Genomic DNA, 18673 nt, shown 5'->3' with positions numbered 1-18673 from the left:
TATGATCCATATTTAATTATGGTGTGAGGTTATTCCAGCACCACTTTTTGAAAAGATTGTCCTTTCCTGATTGACTACTTTTGGGATTTTATGGATCTGTTTCTTGACTCTGTATTCTGATCCACTGACATGTCTATGTTTATTTACTACCACACTGCCTTGATTACCATAGCTTTATAATAAGTCTTGAAACTAGGTAATATCAAATCTCCAACTTTTTTCTTTTTTTTACAAAAATATCTTGGCTATTCTTGGTACTTTGCATTTTCAAATTAAGTTTATTTTATTTTATTTTAAAGATTTCTTTATTTATTCACGAGAGACATAGAAAGAGAGGCAGAGACACAAGCAGAGGGAGAAGCAGACTCTCTGCTGAGACCCCGATGTAGAACTCGATCCCGGATCCCAGGATCACCCCTGAGCTGAAGACAGATGCTCAACCGCTGAACCACCCAGGTGTCCCTCAATTTAAGTTTCAAAATCAGCTTCTCAACAGCTGCAAAATGTCTGCTAGAGTGTTGATTTGGATTGCATTTAATTTATAGATTAATTTAAGAAAAATTGATGTTAGTAACAATTTTGAGTCTTTATAGTCCAGAAAAATGGGGTATCTCCTCGTTTGTATAGATCTTCCTTAATTTTTCCAGCAGTGTTGTGTGGTTTTCGGTGCTCAGGTTTTATACACCTTTGTCAAATTGATTTCAAAGTATTTCATATTTTTTTCATGCCGTTGTAAATGGCATTGCTTTTAAAGTGTAAATTTCTGATTATTTATTGCTGGAATATATAATGGATTTTTGTGTAGCGTTCTTACATCCTGGAACTTTACTAGGCTCACTCATTCTTTTAGCTTTTTTGGTAGTCTGTAGAATTATATATATAGGTGGTTAGGTCACCTACAAATATATATTTTTTAAGTTTATTTATTTAACCCCTATACCAACATGGGGCTTACACTCACAACCCTGAGATCAAAAGTTGAATGCTCTTTCAACTGAGCTAGCCCTGCACCCCTCTCCTGTAAATAAAGGCAATTATTTTACTTCTTTATTTTCTATATGGACCTACCTTCCTTCTTTTCTTCCTTCCTTCTCCCCTTCCTTCCTGTATAAACTGATTTATTTAAAAGTTACGAAAAAGCACAATAAGATAGAGATTTTCCTTAGAATTACTAATGCTTTGTTAAAGATCAGGTAAGATTAGAGGGTAAGAAATGGTATTGGGTGGAAAGTGCACCTGACTAGTTCTAAAGCTTTAGATGCCTTAGTTATTACATACTGGGGACTAGTAGGTGGGGGATCAGTAATTTATCTACAGGGAACTCCTACACAACTTAGATCCATCCAGACCTCCCCAATGTCATTCTTCTCTACTCCTCAGGACCCTAAAGCCAACTGGATGGAAACATTACCTATTCATATATTCTTCCCTCCCCTAAGGTGCTGTGCAAGCCATATATTCTTCCTTCTCTGCATCTAGAACATATATACAGATCTCTTTTCTTTTTTCTTTTTTCTTGACTTACTGCCTTGGCCAGAACATCCAGTAAATTTAGAATAGAAGTGATGACAATGGACTTTCTTGCCTTTTTCATGAACCTAGGGAGAAAACATTCCATTTCTCAACATTAAATATGATGTTGGCTGTAGATTTTTTAAAAGATTTTATTTATTTATTCATGAGCGACACACACAGAGAGAGAGAGGCAGAGACACAGGCAGAGGCAGAAGCAGGCTTCTTGCAGGGAGCCTGACGTGGGACTCGATCCCAGGTCTCCAGGATCACACTCTGGGTGGAAGGTGGTGCTAAATCTCTGAGCCACCTGGGCTGCTCTGGCTCTAGATTTTTTGTTGACCTTTCAGATTAAGGAAATTTTCTCCTATTCCGAACTTGCTGATAGGTTTTTTGTTGTTGTTGTTGTTGTTGTTGTTTTGTTTTTTTTTTTAAATCAGGACTAGATGTTGGATTTTGTCTATAGTATTTTCTTTGCCTATTAAAGTGATCATATGGTTTTTCTTTTTTTGTTCATGTGGTAAATTACAAAGGTTGATTTTCAAATTTTATTTTATTTTAAATATTTTATTTATTTGAGAGAGAGGGACAGAGAGAGCATGAGCTGGGTGAGGGGCAAAGGGAGAGGGAGAGGGAGAGGGAGAGGGACAAGCAGGCTCCCTGCTGAGCATGGAGCCAGATGCAGGGCTCAATTCCAGGACCCTGAGATCATGACCTGAGCTGAAGTTAGACATTTAACTGACTGAGCCACCCAGGCACCTCTGATTTTCAAGTTTTTTTTTTTTTAATTTTTATTTATTTATGATAGTCACAGAGAGAGAGAGAGAGGCAGAGACACAGGCAGAGGGAGAAGCAGGCTCCATACACCGGGAGCCCGATGTGGGATTCGATCCTGGGTCTCCAGGATCGCGCCCTGGGCCAAAGGCAGGCGGCCAAACCGCTGCGCCACCCAGGGATCCCTGATTTTCAAGTTTTAAATCAACCATGCATTCCTGAGACAAATCTCACCTGAAGTATTATCTATTTTACATGATGTTTAATTTGATTTGCTAAATTATAAAGAACTTTTTGCATATATATGCATGAGGGATATTGGTTTGTAGTTTTCACACCTTATAATGTCTTCGTCTGATTTTAGTATGAGGGTAATTTTGGGTTCACAAAATGAGATGGCAAGTATTCTCTCTCCTTTAATTTTCTGTGTTTGTCTAGAATTTGTATTATTTTTTCCTTAGGTGTTTGGTAGGGTACACCACTGAAGGTACTGGGGTCCAGAGTTTTCTTTTAAGGAAGATTTTAAACTACATATTGGGGCAGCCTGGGTGGCTCAGCAGTTTAGCGCCACCTTCAGGCCAGGGCCTGATCCTGGAGACCCAGGGCCGAATCCCACATCGGGCTCCCTGCGTGGAGCCTGCTTCTCCCTCTGCCTGTCTCTGTCTCTCATGAACAAATAAATAAAATCTTAAAAAATAAAAATAAACTACATATTAAATTTGTTTAATAGATAAAAGTCTGTTTAGCTTTATCTATTTCTTTTTTAGTGAACATTTAGTCTCATTTGCTCTTCTTTTTCTTTTTCTTTTTTTTTTTAAGACTTATTTATTTGAGAGAGAGAGTAAGAGAGCAGGAGCCAGGGGCAGAGGGAGAGAGAATCTGAAGCAGACTCCTCACTGAGGGCGGAGCTGGACACTGGGCTCAACCTCATGACCCTGAGATCAGGACCTGAACTGAAACCAATGCACCCCTGCTCTTCTTTTTCTAATTTCTTTAATGTGGAAGATAAAGTCATTCATTTGAAGTTTTTCTTCTTTGTAATATAGACATTTAGAACTCTGCATTTCCCCCTAAGTACTGCATTAGCCCCTATCTTTGCCATGTTGTGTTTTCATTTCATTTCAGTTTTATTTATTTATTTTTTTAAGTTGACTCCATGCCCAATGTGGGGCTTGAACTCATGACCCTGAGATCAAGAGCTGAATGCTCTACTGACTGAGCCAGCCAGGTGCCCCTGTTTTTTTTTTTTTTCATTTTAATTCAGAGTAAACTCTAACTATCCTTGTTTCTTTTTTGATCCTTGGGTTATTTGAAAGTATTTTATTAAATTTCCACACATTTGGGGATTTTCATTATATCCTTTGACATTTATTTCAAATTTAATTCCTTTTTTGATCAGAGTACGTATGTATTGTATGATTTGATTGGTGAATGTTCCATGTACACTTGAAAAGAATGTGCATTTTGCTAGAGTGAGTATTCTGTAAATGTCAATTAGGTTAAGTTGGTTGATGGTACTGTTTATCTTTATTGATTTTTCAGTCTATTGCTTAATCAGTCATTGAGAAATCTATGACTATAATAATGAATTTGTCAACTTATCGTTACTTTCTATCGGATTTTGCTTCATGTACTTTTAAGCTCTATTATTATGTATAAACCTTTTGAATTCTTATGTCCTCTTGCTGAGTTGACCTCTTTATCATTATGCAATAACCTTGTTTAACCCTGGTGATCCTCTTTGCTCAGGGTCTATTTTGTCTGTTATTAACATAGCCACCCTGCTTTCTTTTGATTAGTGTTTGCATGGTCTAGCTTTTTTCATCCTTTTACTTTTAATCTATTTGTTTTTCAGTTTTTTTTTTTTAAGCAACAGCTAGTTGGGCTTCATTTTTTAAAAAACTTGACAATTTCTGCATTTTAATTGAGGTGTTAAGAGTATATTTATTCTGATTATTGATATGTTTGAATTTAAATCAACCACCATGCTATTTGTTTTCTCTTCATCTTATCTGTTCTTCATTGCCTTTTCTTTTTTTCTGCCATCTTTTGGATTAATTGGGTATGTTTCGTGATTCCGTTTTATTTTATATTCTGTTAGCTTGTTAGCTATAGCTTTGTTTTTAGTGGCTGCTTTAGGGTTTCTAATACATATATTTTTTTTAATTTTTATTTATTTATGATAGTCACAGAGAGAGAGAGAGAGGCAGAGACACAGGCAGAGGGAGAAGCAGGCTCCATGCACCGGGAGCCCGACGTGGGACTCGATCCCGGGTCTCCAGGATCGCGCCCTGGGCCAAAGGCAGGCGCCAAACCGCTGCGCCACTCAGGGATCCCTCTAATACATATTTTTAACTCACCACAGCCTATCCTCAAGTAGGGTATGCCACATTGTATATTGCATAAGAACCGTATGATAGTATATTTCCAGGCACCGAGTAACAGTAGCCTTTTTGCTATTGTGGTCACTCATTTTACTTCTACAAATACTATGAACCCCACAATACATTATTACTTTTATATTTATTATACATATACATTATTCATTATTTACTTTTATTTGATATAATCAATTACTTTTGAGGCCCTTTTATTGTGATAAAATATACATGAATAAAACTTAAAATTTTAATGCTTTTTTAAGTATACAATTCATTGGCATTCACAGTGTTGTGCAACCATCACCACCATCTATTTTCAGAACTTTTTTGTCATTCCAAACAAATGACAAAAGTCATTTGAGTTCCCCTTAAGCAATAAATAACTCCTTTACCCAGTCCTTCCAGCCCCTGGTAACCTCTGTCCTCCTTTCTGTTTCGATGAATTTGCCTTTTCTAGTTACCTTACATAAGTAGAATCAGACAATATTTATCCTTTTGTGTCAGACTTACTTCACTTAGGATAATATTTTCAAAGTTCATCATGTTGTAGTATGTGCCAGAATTTCATTCCATATTAAAGGTAAAAAATATTCCATTATGTATATACCGCAATTTGTCCACTCATCTTGTTTCCTTGAGTTGTTACCACCTTTTACTATTGTGATTAATGCTGCTATGAACATCAGTGTACAAGTATCTGAGTCCCTGATTTCAATTCTTTTGGGTATTTACCTGGGACTGGAATTCCAATTTTGTAGTAATTCTGTGTCCCAACTTTTTGAGGAACTACCAAACTGTTTCCCAAGGAGCTGCATCATTTTACTTCCCCCCAGAAGTGCACAGGGTGTCAATTTTTCCAACAATACTTGTTATTTTCTGTTTTTCTCATAGCTATCCTAATAGATATAAAGTGGAATTTCATCGTGGTTTTGATTTGTATTTTCCTAATGACAAGTGATGTTGAACATTTTTTTCATGTGTTTCTTGGCCATTTGTATATCTTCTTTGGTCAAGGAGTAGTCTTCCAGCATGTCAGGCAAGATTTGTTGCTTAGACTGAGCTCACAGGTCAGGAAGGAAGTCAGAAAATTGCGGTTAATGTAAGCTTCACTGGAATTTGGGAGGCTCATCCTCACACATGCCAAATCCAATGTGATAGGATGAGTCAGAAGTGGGATCAAGGCTGCTGATAAACTTCTTAGATTTTCACCTGACTTCTTAATGTGAACCCATCAGAACATGGCCAATCAGGAATCTATTTTGTTGTAGGTGTGCCCAGTGCCTGGCCCCTCGTCCATCTGACCCCTTTGCTCGCTTCTGTCAAGAATGTGGCTCTCCTGTCCCACCCATATTTGGCTGTCGTCTCCCACCCCCAGAAGGAGCTCAGGTGAGCAACAAAATCCATAAAAACTTCTTTCATTGGTTTACCTAATCTTCAGTAGGAGCAGTAGCATAGTGCCTGGCACACATGATCCATAATCATAAATACCTGTTGAAAAAATTACTGGCAGATTAATTTCTTACTGTCCAGTGTCTTACTTAAGAAATGAAAACCCTAAAAGTTGCCTTAGTTTCCATTTAGGAATGGAAAGCCTTGTTTGCAATGCTATTTCTTTTGGTGGCCTTGCAGAAACATAGGCTGAGAAGGATACTAAAACCTTTTGTTTCACTGATGTGTGCATGGATAAATATATATTTCTTACATGATATTTAGTTTATAACCTGGGTATGGTAACATTTCTATTCCAGAAATAAATAGAAGTACTAATAATAAGTCTGTATATACATAAGATATATAATTTTGTCCAAAGATGCTGTTTGTATAACCTATAGATTGATCAGTTAAAAATTTTTGGCTGTTTAGTGTAGATAATAATTGGTATTATCCTACCAGTGAGTTTATAGTTAGAAAAGATACTCAGCTAAAAATTAAAACCTTCACCAAAATGTGTTATCTTTTATGCACTTGAAATTTGTGGGGTTTTTTGGATTAGGATTTACAAAATGAAATAAAAGGATCTGTGATGAGCAGCTGGGGTGGCTCAGTGGTTTAGCGCCACCTTCGGCCCAGGGCATGATCCTGGAGACCTGATATTGAGTCCCACCTCGGGCTCCCTGCATGGAAGCCTACTTCTCCCTCTGCCTGTGTCTCTGCCTCTCTCTCTCTGTGTCTCTCATGAATAAATAAATAAAATCTTTAAAAAAATAAAAAATAAAAAGATAGTTATTAAGAAAAAGCCACTAATTTTGGTGAATTTAAGTCTAGGGCTCTAGAATCGAGTTAAATCTTCAAGTAAAGGGTCAGAATCTAAATGGATATTTTTATTTTTATTTTATTTTTATTTTTTTAAAAAATTAATTTTTATTGGTGTTCAATTTACCAACATACAGAATAACACCCAGTGCTCATCCCGTCAAGTGTCGCCCTCAGTGCCCGTCACCCATTCCCCCCCACCCCCCTCCCTCCTCCCCTTCCACCACCCCTAGTTCGTTTCCCAGAGTTAGGAGTCTTCATGTTCTGTCTCCCTTCCTGATATTTCCCACACATTTCTTCTCCCTTCCCTTATATTCCCTTTCACTATTATTTATATTCCCCAAATGAATGAGAACATACACTGTTTGTCCTTCTCCGATTGACTTACTACATTCAGCATAATACCCTCCAGTTCCATCCACGTTGAAGCAAATGGTGGGTATTTGTCGTTTCTAATGGCTGAGGAATATTCCATTGTATACATAAACCACATCTTCTTTATCCATTCATCTTTCGATGGACACCGAGGCTCCTTCCACAGTTTGGCTATTGTGGACATTGCTGCTAGAAACATCGGGGTGCAGGTGTCCCGGCGTTTCATTGCATCTGAATCTTTGGGGTAAATCCCCAGCAGTGCAATTGCTGGGTCGTAGGGCAGGTCTATTTTTAACTCTTTGAGGAACCTCCACACAGTTTTCCAGAGTGGCTGCACCAGTTCACATTCCCACCAACAGTGCAAGAGGGTTCCCTTTTCTCCACATCCTCTCCAACATTTGTGGTTTCCTGCCTTGTTAATTTTCCCCATTGTCACTGGTGTGAGGTGGTATCTCATTGTGGTTTTGATTTGTATTTCCCTGATGGCAAGTGATGCAGAGTATTTTCTCATGTGCATGTTGGCCATGTCCATGTCTTCCTCTGTGAGATTTCTCTTCATGTCTTTTGCCCATTTCCTGATTGGATTGTTTGTTTCTTTGGTGTTGAGTTTAATAAGTTCTTTATAGATTTTGGAAACTAGCCCTTTATCTGATATGTCATTTGCAAATATCTTCTCCCATTCTGGAGGTTGTCTTTTAGTTTTGTTGACTGTATCCTTTGCTGTGCAAAAGCTTCTTATCTTGATGAAGTCCCAATAGTTCCATTTTTGCTTTTGTTTCTTTTGCCTTTGTGGATGTATCTTGCAAGAAGTTACTGTGGCCGAGTTCAAAAAGGGTGTTGCCTGTGTTCTCCTCTAGGATTTTGATGGAATCTTGTCTCTCATTTAGATCTCTCATCCATTTTGAGTTTATCTTTGTGTATGGTGCAAGAGAGTGGTCTAGTTTCATTCTTCTGCATGTGGATGTCCAATTTTCCCAGCACCATTTATTGAAGAGACTGTCTTTCTTCCAGTGGATAGTCTTTCCTCCTTTATCGAATATTAGTTGACCATACAGTTCAGGGTCCACTTCTGGATTCTCTATTCTGTTCCATTGATCTATGTGTCTGTTTTTGTGCCAGTACCACACTGTCTTGCTGACCACAGCTTTGTAGTACAACCTGAAATCTGGCATTGTGATGCCCCCAGCTATGGTTTTCTTTTTTAAAATTCCCCTGGCTATTCGGGGTCTTTTCTGATTCCACACAAATCTTAAAATAATTTGTTCTAACTCTCTGAAGAAAGTCCATGGTATTTTGATAGGGATTGCATTAAATGTGTAAATTGCCCTGGGTAACATTGACATTTTTACAATATTAATTTTGCCAATCCAGGAGCATGGAATATTTTTCCATCTCTTTGTGTCTTCCTCGATTTCTTTCAGAAGTGTTCTATAGTTCTTAGGGTATAGATCCTTTACCTCTTTGGTTAGGTTTATTCCTAGGTATCTTATGCTTTTGGGTGCAATTGTAAATGGGATTGACTCCTTAATTTCTCTTTTTTTCAGTCTCATTGTTAGTGTATAGAAATGCCACTGATTTCTGGGCATTGATTTTGTATCCTGCCACGCTACCAAATTGCTGTATGAGTTCTAGCAATCTTGGGGTGGAAGCTTTTGGGTTTTCTATGTAGAGTATCATGTCATCGGCGAAGAGGGAGAGTTTGACTTCTTCTTTGCCAATTTGAATGCCTTTAATGTCTTTTTGTTGTCTGATTGCTGAGGCGAGGACTTCCAGTACTATGTTGAATAGCAGTGGTGAGAGTGGGCATCCCTGTCTTGTTCCTGATCTTAGGGGAAAGGCTCCCAGTGCTTCCCCATTGAGAATGATATTTGCTGTGGGCTTTTCGTATATGGCTTTTAAGATGTCGAGGAAAGTTCCCTCTATCCCAACACTCTGAAGTGTTTTGATCAGGAATGGATGCTGTATTTTGTCAAATGCTTTCTCTGCATCTAATGAGAGGATCATATGGTTCTTGGTTTTTCTCTTGCTGATATGATGAATCACATTGATTGTTTTACGAGTGTTGAACCAGCCTTGTGTCCCGGGGATAAATCCTACTTGGTCATGGTGAATAATTTTCTTAATGTGTTGTTGGATCCTGTTGGCTAGTATCTTGTTGAGAATTTTTGCATCCATGTTCATCAGGGATATTGGTCTGTAATTCTCCTTTTTGGTGGGGTCTTTGTCTGGTTTTGGAATTAAGGTGATGCTGGCCTCATAGAACGAATTTGGAAGTACTCCATCTCTTTCTATCTTTCCAAACAGCTTTAGTAGAATAGGTATGATTTCTTCTTTAAACGTTTGATAGAATTCCCCTGGGAAGCCATCTGGCCCTGGACTCTTGTGTCTTGGGAGGTTTTTGATGACTGCTTCAATTTCCTCCCTGGTTATTGGCCTGTTCAGGTTTTCTATTTCTTTCTGCTCCAGTTTTGGTAGTTTGTGGCTTTCCAGGAATGCGTCCATTTCTTCTAGATTGCCTAATTTATTGGCGTATAGCTGTTCATAATATGTTTTTAAAATCGTTTGTATTTCCTTGGTGTTGGTAGTGATCTCTCCTTTCTCCTTCATGATTGTATTTTATTTTTTTATTTTTTTTTAAAGATTTTATTTATTTATTCATGAGAGACACAGAAGGAGAAGAGGCAGAGACACAGGCAGAGGGAGAAGCAGGCTCCATCCATGCAGTGAGCCCGATGTGGGACTCGATCCCAGGTCTCCAGGATCACACCCTGGCTGAAGGCGGCACTAAGCCGCTGAGCCACCAGGGTTCCCCCATGATTTTATTAATTTGAGTCTTCTCTCTCTTCTTTTTAATAAGGTTGGCTAATGGTTTATCTATCTTATTAATTCTTTCAAAGAACCAACCCCTGGTTCTGTTGATCTGTTCCACAGTTCTTTTGGTCTCGATTTCATTCAGTTCTGCTCGAATTTTAATTAACTCTCTTCTTTTGCTGGGGGTGGGGTCTATTTGCTGCTTTTTCTCTAGCTCCTTTATGTGTAAGGTGAACTTTTGTATTTGAGTTCTTTCCAGTTTTTGAATGGATGCTTGTATTGCGATGTATTTCCCCCTCAGGACTGCTTTTGCTGCATCCCAAAGATTTTGAATGGTTGTATCTTCATTCTCATTAGTTTCCATGAATCTTTTCAATTCTTCCTTAATTTCCTGGTTGACCTTTTCATCTTTTAGCAGGATGGTCCTTAACCTCCACGTGTTTGTGGTCCTTCCAAACTTCTTGTTGTGATTAAGTTCTAATTTCAAGGCACTATGGTCTGAGAATATATAGGGGACTATCCCGATCTTTTGGTATCGGTTCAGACCCGATTTGTGACCCAGTATGTGGTCTATTCTGGAGAAAGTTCCATGTGCACTTGAGAAGAATGTGTATTCAGTTGAGTTTGGATGTAAAGTTCTGTAGATATCTGTGAGATCCATCTGGTCCAGTGTATCATTTAAAGCTCTCGTTTCTTTGGAGATGTTGTGCTTGGAAGACCTATTGAGGGTAGAAAGAGCTAGACTGAAGTCACCAAGTATAAGTGTATTATTATCAAAGTATTTCTTCAGTTTGGTTATTAATTGGTTTAAATATTTGGCAGCTCCCACATTCGGGGCATATATATTGAGGATTGTTAAGTCCTCTTGTTGGATAGATCCTTTGAGTATGAGATAGTGTCCCTCTTCATCTCTCACTATAGTCTTCCGGGTAAATTTTAATTTATCTGATATGAGGATGGCAACCCCTGCTTTCTTTTGAGGACCATTTGAATGGTAAATGGTTCTCCAACCTTTTATTTTCAGGCTGTAGGTTCCTTCTGTCTATAATGAGTCTCTTGTAGACAGCAAATAGTTGGGTCCTGCTTTTTTATCCAGTCTGAAACCCTGCGCCTTTTGATGGGGTCATTAAGCCCGTTCACGTTCAGAGTTACTATTGACAGATATGAGTTTGGTGTCATCATGATATCTATTCAGTCCTTGTTTTTGTGGATTGTTCCACTGAACTTCTTCTTAAAGGGGAATTTTAAGAGTCCCCCTTAAAATTTCTTACAGAGCTGGTTTGGAGGTCACATATTCTTTCAGTTCCTGCCTGTCTTGGAAGCTCTTTATCTCTCCTTCCATTTTGAATGAGAGCCTTGCTGGATAAAGTATTCTTGGTTGCATGTTCTTCTCATTTAGGACCCTGAATATATCCTGCCAGCCCTTTCTGGCCTGCCAGGTCTCTGTGGAGAGGTCTGCTGTTACCCTAATATTCCTCCCCATAAAAGTCAGGGACTTTTTTTCTCTTGCTGCTTTAAGGATCTTCTCCTTATCTTTGGAATTTGCAAGCTTCACTATTAAATGTTGAGGTGTTGAACGGTTTTTATTGATTTTAGGGGGGGAATCTCTCTATTTCCTGGATCTGAATGCCTGTTTCCCTTCCCAGATTCGGAAAGTTTTCAGCTAGGATTTGTTCAAATACATATTCTGGCCCTCTGTCCCTTTCAGCGCCCTGGGGAACCCCAATTAAACGTAGGTTTTTCTTCCTCAAGCTGTCGTTTATTTCCCTTAATCTGTCTTCATGGTCTTTTAACTGTCTGTCTCTTTTTTCCTCAGTTTCCCTCTTTGCCATCAACTTGTCTTCTATGTCACTCGTTCTTCCACCTCGTTAAGCCTCGTCGTTAGGACTTCTAGCTTGGATTGCATCTCATTTAATTGATTTTTAATTTCTGCCTGATTGGATCTAAATTCTGCAGTCATGAAGTCTCTTGAGTCCTTTATGGTTTTTTCTAGAGCCACCAGTAGCTGTATAATAGTGCTTCTGAATTGTCTTTCTGACATTGAATTGTAATCCAGATTTTGTAACTCTATGGGAGAGAGGAGTGTTTCTGATTCTTTCTTTTGAGGTGAGGTTTTCCTTCTAGTCATTTTTCTCAGTGCAGAGTGGCCAAAAACAAGTTGTATTGGGAAAAGGAGAAAAAGAGAGAGAAGGAAAGAAAAGAGAAAAAGAAAAAAGAGAAAGAAGAAAAAAAGGGAAAAAAGAGAAGAAAAAGAGAAAGAAGAAGAAAGAAAGGAGAAAAAAAGGGGGGGTGGGGAAGCAATCAGAAATCAAAAAGAAAGAAAAAAAAAACATAAAACAAAACAAAAAACACGGGGGAGTATCTTCCGATTCTGTATACTTTAAGTCCCTTGACTTCCCCTGGAACTGGTCCTTCTAGCTGGTCTTCTGGGGGAGGGGCCTGCTGTGCTGATTTTCAGGTGTCAGCACTTGGGGAGCTGCTCTGCCCCTGCCTGGTGCAGGGCTCAGTGGGGGTTGTTTACCCCGTGAGGCCCCAGGAGGAACGGCCACAGTGGGGCGGCAGCTCTGGGAACCTGGTTTCAGCCCCCGCAGTAGCTCCGGGGCTCTCCGTCTGCAGGCCTGGGGGCTCCCGGGCGGGGCCGCTGATCCGCTCAGCTCGGGGCAGGAGCGTCCTTGCTGTCCTGGGCCCTCCCGGCCTCTGCCTGTCCCGGGGGAGGCCGGATCCTGGGCTGTGTCCCGGCGCCCTGTGCTCCGGGGCCTGCGCTGTTGGATCCGCGCTCCTGCCCCGCAGCCCCCTCCGCGGAGCCGCCGCCCTCCCCCCCCCCCCCCCCCCCCCCCAGCTGCTCCGGGTCCGCTGTGCGCGCTGCAGCCCTTAGGGAGCTCGGCGCACTCTCCCGGGGCGCAGGTGCCTGTTAGTGTCCCCGGGAGCCCGAGGGCATCCCCGCCCTCCTGGGTCCTGCTCCAACTCCCTGCGGGCCCCTTTCCGCCCGGGAAGGTTGGTGCAGCTCCTGCTCCTCCGGGACGGGGCTCTCCTGTCCTGGGGACACTCGACCCGGCCTCAGCCCGGCTCCTCGCAGGGCCCCTCCCCCTTGGAGGCCTTTTGTTTCTTTATTTCTTTTTCCCCGTCTTCCTACCTTGATAGAAGCACGAACTCTTCTCACTGTAGCATTCCAGCTGGTCTCTCTTTAAATCTCAGGCCGAATTCGTAGATTTTCAGGATGATTTGAAGGTTATCTAGGTAATTTGTTGGGGACAGGTGATTTGGGGACCCTACTCTTCCACCATCTTGCCCCTCCTCTAAATGGATATTTTTAAAATAATTTGTTCCATTTTATTGCTCAAGACTGTTGAAGTTAATTTACTATATCACAGTTTGAACTTCATGAAGAAGATGCTACAGAAAATAAAATATGAAGCATCAATTTGGGCAAATTTATTTTTTACTTGCCTGAAAACAGATTTTCAAAGTTTTTATTTATTTATTATTTTAGAGAGAGATAGAGAGCATGAGCTTGGAGTAGGGAGAGGGAGATAGAGAATTCCAAGCCAACTCTGTGCTAAGCACAGAGCCCAATGCAGAACTCGATCCTGTACCCCTGAGTCAAAACCAAGAGTTGGATGCTCAACCAACTGTGCCACCCAGCACCTCCAAAAACAGATTTTCAGAACTTTCTTTGTTTCTTCAGGAAGAAAGTTATCAGAGCTTATAAATATTTCAAATGACAAATTTTAAAACATCTATATTGCCCCCCAAATAAATTTAATATGCTAAAATATATAAACAGCTTTGTAATTTAGACTCTTTATTGGCTGCTTATTGTGTCCTGCTCTCAACTGGGTTTCTGGGATTCAAAGGGGTGGAGCCTACTCCTAGGCTCCTAGATCCAAGACACTCAGAGTCTCATTAGACAGATGCAGAGGTGCACCTTACAGATCCAAATCCACCCTTCATCAAATCCACCCTTGATTGCCTTGCCTTCGGTACTGGGCAACAGGTACTGGAGCTGGACCCATCAAACATTTCTCCTGTGCCAGCTAGCTAGGTGTTAATTTTTGTTCATAGAGGAACATTGCTGCTGCAGGGACACTGCAGGCTTGGCTTTTCTTTCTGGTTCTGGTGTGCTTTCCTCTCTTTTTGCTCTGAGGGTGCTCAGCTAACCTGCAAGAACCAGTTGTGCTGAGCCCCATTGCATTTTGGTGGCATCCCATGAACAGCTTCCTGGTGTATTTCACTGGCACCTCAGCCAGCTTCCAGATGGTCCTCAGGCATCCCAGTGGGCGGTTGGCCAGCAAATTTCAGCAGCATACCTGCACGTGGCTTCTAGTGTATTCTGTCAGCTCCCTGGAGAGAGATTTCCAAACAGGTTTGTTTTTTTTTTTTTTTCCAAACAGGTTTTATTGTACCCAGTTTTTTGCTTTTTTTCTTTAAGATTTTATTTATTTATTTATCACACACACACGCACACACACACACACACAGGCAGAGACACAGGCAGAGGGAGAAGCAGGCTCCATGCAGGGAGCCAGACGTGGGACTCCAGGATCACACCCTGGGCTGAAGGTGGTGCTAAACCGCTGAGCCACCTGGGCTGCCCCAGTTTTTTGCTTTTTTTTTTTTTTTTTAATTTTATTTATTTATGATAGTCACAGAGAGAGACAGAGAGAGAGAGGCAGAGACATAGGCAGAGGGAGAAGCAGGCTCCATGCAGGGAGCCCGATGTGGGATTCGATCCCGGGTCTCCAGGATCGCGCCCTGGGCCAAAGGCAGGCGCTAAACCACTGCGCCACCCAGGGATCCCCAGTTTTTTGCTTTTTGTTTGCCACTTTGGGTCTGTGTCACCCCAGTTGAATTTCTCTGTCATCCAATGGGCACTAGCCATATTCCCATTTCCTCACATTTATCTTTTCTGTTATATATATCTCATCTGTATATGTTATAAACTGAAAATGCAATGTTATATGTCATTTAAAGATGAGAAAAAATGGTTATGTACCCATTTATATTTACTCACATATTTATCACATCTGGGCTCTCATTTCTTCATTTCTTTCCCATGAACTCAGGTTATATCTATAACCTATATCTATATCTTATTTTCAGCCTGGCAGACTTCATTACTAAAGGCACATCTGTAGGCATTTCTCTCTGTCTTTGTTTACCTGAGAATATTTATTTTGCATTCTATTTTGAAGGACAGTTTTACTAGAGGTAGATTTCTTGCTTGACAGTTGTCTTTAAAGATTTACTTATTTGGGCACCTGGGTGGCTCAATCAGTTGGGTATCTACCTTTGGCTCGAGTCATGATCCCAGGTCTTGGGGTCAAATCCCACACTGGGCTCCCTCTGGGGAGCCTGCTTCTCCCTCTTCTACTCCCCCTGCTCGTGCCCTTTCTCTATCAAATAAATAAATAAAACATATTTTTAAAAATATACATATTTATTTTAGAGAGAGAACAGAAGGAGGGGCAGAGGGAGCAGGAGGAGGGTTGAACATTCAAGCTTTAGACTGTTTTCAAATCTGCCTCAGTGTTTACTTTATGCTGAACTCCTTGCACCAGCCAGAAATGTGTGGTTAGTGCCGCCTCTGGTTTATACTATACATATGCATATCCTCCAGTCAACTAAAGGTGTGTGGGAAGCTTATCAAGCCCCCTATATTTGACTTACCTCCTGGAACTCCCTGTTAAATCCTTGGCTGGTTGCCTCCAACAGGATGAGGATTTCAGGCTACCGGAGTCACTGGCCCTCCCTGTTTGCTTGCCATTGAGATTGTCATCTTAACAGTGCTCCAATCAAGTGAGCCCTGCCCCGCAGCAGCTATGAAGCTGCTGGTTTCACAGTTTGTCCTGCCCCAGAGAAGCTACCACACTGACAGAGCTAGAGGATGGGAACAGCCACAAGCAGGAACCATATAGAGTTGTAGTCATTGTCGTCATCGTCATCGTCTTCTTCTTCTTCTTCTTTTAGATTTTATTTATTTAAGAAAGAGAGAGACTGTGTGAGAGAGCGCAGTAGGGTGAGGGGCAGAGGGAGAAGCAAGGAGCCCTATGTGGGGCTCAGTCCCAGGACCTCCCATCATGAGTCCCACTGAGCCAAAGGCAGACACTTAACCTGAGCCACCCAGGCACCCAACTTGTAGTGTTCTTGTATGAAATTCACCACTTTTCAGTTTGTTGTGCACCTTTGGTGACTTTCAGAATCTGGAATAGTTGTTGAATCTGAAATGACAGTTTTATCCAACTTTATAATTGCTTTGTGGAGAGAGGATTTGTGGGCTTCCTGACTCCCTTGTACTGTGTATTTTTTCTTTTTTTCTTATACCTCTATTTTCCACAATTAACACGTTTTTACTCACAATAGAAAAAAATAATAAAGATAATTACTTTGAGACATTTTTTACAAAAGCAAATTAAATCAAAGATCTACTTATACCTCAGTTTTTGCCTCTGAAGACAAACATCTTTCTTTGTGCAGATGGGCTTATGTGCAGAGTGTGGAAGCATGGTGCCCACGAACACTCCCATCTGTGTGGTGTGTGAGGCCTCCCTTACCTTGCAGCTGCAGCCACAGGCCAGCCTCCGCTTGAAGGTAATGAAATGTGATTCTGGAAAAATATGAATAAAATATATAGAAACTGATATGTAAGCAGTTAAATGCTACTGAAGCTGGTGGAGTTGGTGAACAATTTATAAGCTAGTATCAGTGAATACTAAAATCCACTCTAATTTTTGGAAAGGTATGCTGCCCAAGAGTTTTACTGCCAAAGGATCTATAATTGTTAAGAGAGATACACAGACACGTGTTTCCTGAATGGATTTGGAGGGCAAAATGCATACAGCTAACTTAGATTTTTTTTTTTACCTTATATATTTAAACTTGAACATTGCAATTAGTATTGCAGTTAAGAACTTTTAATCTTGTCCTTAAAGTTGCTTTATGCTGTTATTTGCCTTTGATTGTGGGAATCTGTTATGTAGAAAAGAATGATTATAGCTAGTCCCGTGGATTAAATATTTAAGTATCCAAAAAGAGGAAGAAAAAGAAAAAGTTAAGTATCATCATCATATACATTCAAAAAACTTTGCTAGACAATGTCATACCACAAAAATATTTTTGGTAGAATCATTAAATGTACAACTGTATCTTTTCTTGATTTTTCAATTTATAGTCCCAGTCACTTCCCCTTTAATCTCAAGCAAATGTCACGATAGGATAAAATAGATTAAATAAGGAGAATTTGAAGCATTAAAAAGCAAGAGTTTTTAGTAATAAGGGGAATGCATAGATTTAATGTACAACTGGAACTGTAACACTCCTAAAATGACTTTGTGGATTCCCATACAGGAAAAGGTGTTGAAGTTTATGAGAGAAAGGAGAAGTCCTCTTTTTCTTCCACCTCCAAGCTTCCCTTCAATCTGAAAGGTTTTTTTTTTTTTTAAGTATTCCAAGCAATGTTGGCCTTCAGAAATGAGATTTTGAAGAACTGGCTGGGTCAAGGTCAGGTAGATGAAAATTTACTAATCTTTTTGTTAGGTGGGTAGAATAGGGAGTGGCATGAGCCTGAGGAATAATCTCTGGATATCCAATTTTAGGGTCCCTTGAACAGGGAAGATCGAGGGAAGGGGTCTGAGGAAGGAGTGGTAGCTAGGCCAGGCCTCCAGGACTCTCAGACACTTGGGCCTAGTCCGAGGCCGCTGGCATCCCTCACTATGGCACAGCCATGAACCTTCTTCCTTCTGCTTCCCGCTATTTATCTGGATTCTGCCTTACACCTGCAGTGTGAACCCTCAGGTGCTAACGGGATTTTTCAAAGATACCTTTGATTGTGACTTTTCCCCAACATGCTGCTTCCTGGACCACTCTCTAGGCCTCTGTACCCTACATCTGCTGGACTCTGATCCCTGGACCCACTGCCCTGTGCCTGCCTACACTTGCAGTGGTGGAGGTAGCACTCATGGTGGGTGGGTGGGGCACAGAGGAAGAATTTACTAACTCTTATCCCTGGGGCCAGGGATAGCTTTGAAGATGAAGTGTCACCTGGTGGATATTGTGGGAGGCACAAGGACTTGCCAGATGGGGAAGGGATGGGACAAAGATAAGTTTCTCATGTGTATATGTGGGACGTGCGGGCGAGAGAGTGTTCCAGGAAGCGAGAGAGTGTTCCAGGAAGATCTACAGAGTCTAGAAACTGAGGTTGTGCTTCAAAACTTTGAAGGACTTTGGTTTTGCTGAGCAGCAGAAATGCTGGAGGTGCTGGAAGTTGTGCAAGATGGCTCCTTCTCTACCGTACTTAACAGCTCCGATTTCTCCCATTACACTCTGAAGGGTTGAAAACAGGGACAGGATTTAATCAGACCTGATTTTTTTATAGAGACTTTTATCACTATAACATCTGATCTTAAAGGGGAATGCCTCATTTTTCTTTATAGCCAGACAATCAGTATTGCTGCTTCTATTCACAGAAGGACAACTGTGTGGAAACGCTGGGCTGAGAATCTTTATCCTAGTGGCTTTTCCAGGTCTTACAAGGGCAAAGATTTTTAGATAACATTCTCACTCAGAGAACC

At 40.7% G+C, this 18673-nt stretch overlaps 1 protein-coding gene across 21 annotated transcripts in view; it reads left to right on the top strand.

Moving 5' to 3' along the window:
* The window catches only part of DZANK1 (double zinc ribbon and ankyrin repeat domains 1), a 66696-nt gene that overhangs the window by 22753 nt on the left and 25270 nt on the right, over positions 1–18673 (top strand). For all 21 annotated transcript variants that reach the window (XM_072736488.1, XM_072736478.1, XM_072736485.1 and 18 more), the window contains 2 exons: positions 5936–6053; positions 16581–16694. In XM_072736488.1, the coding sequence (XP_072592589.1) occupies positions 5936–6053; positions 16581–16694 (232 nt within the window). The remainder of the gene's footprint in view (positions 1–5935; positions 6054–16580; positions 16695–18673) is intronic.

The sequence above is a fragment of the Vulpes vulpes genome, chromosome 14 (assembly GCF_048418805.1).
Source record: "Vulpes vulpes isolate BD-2025 chromosome 14, VulVul3, whole genome shotgun sequence".
Classification (NCBI taxonomy): domain Eukaryota; kingdom Metazoa; phylum Chordata; class Mammalia; order Carnivora; family Canidae; genus Vulpes; species Vulpes vulpes.
This window is presented reverse-complemented; position numbering and strand designations above follow the sequence as displayed.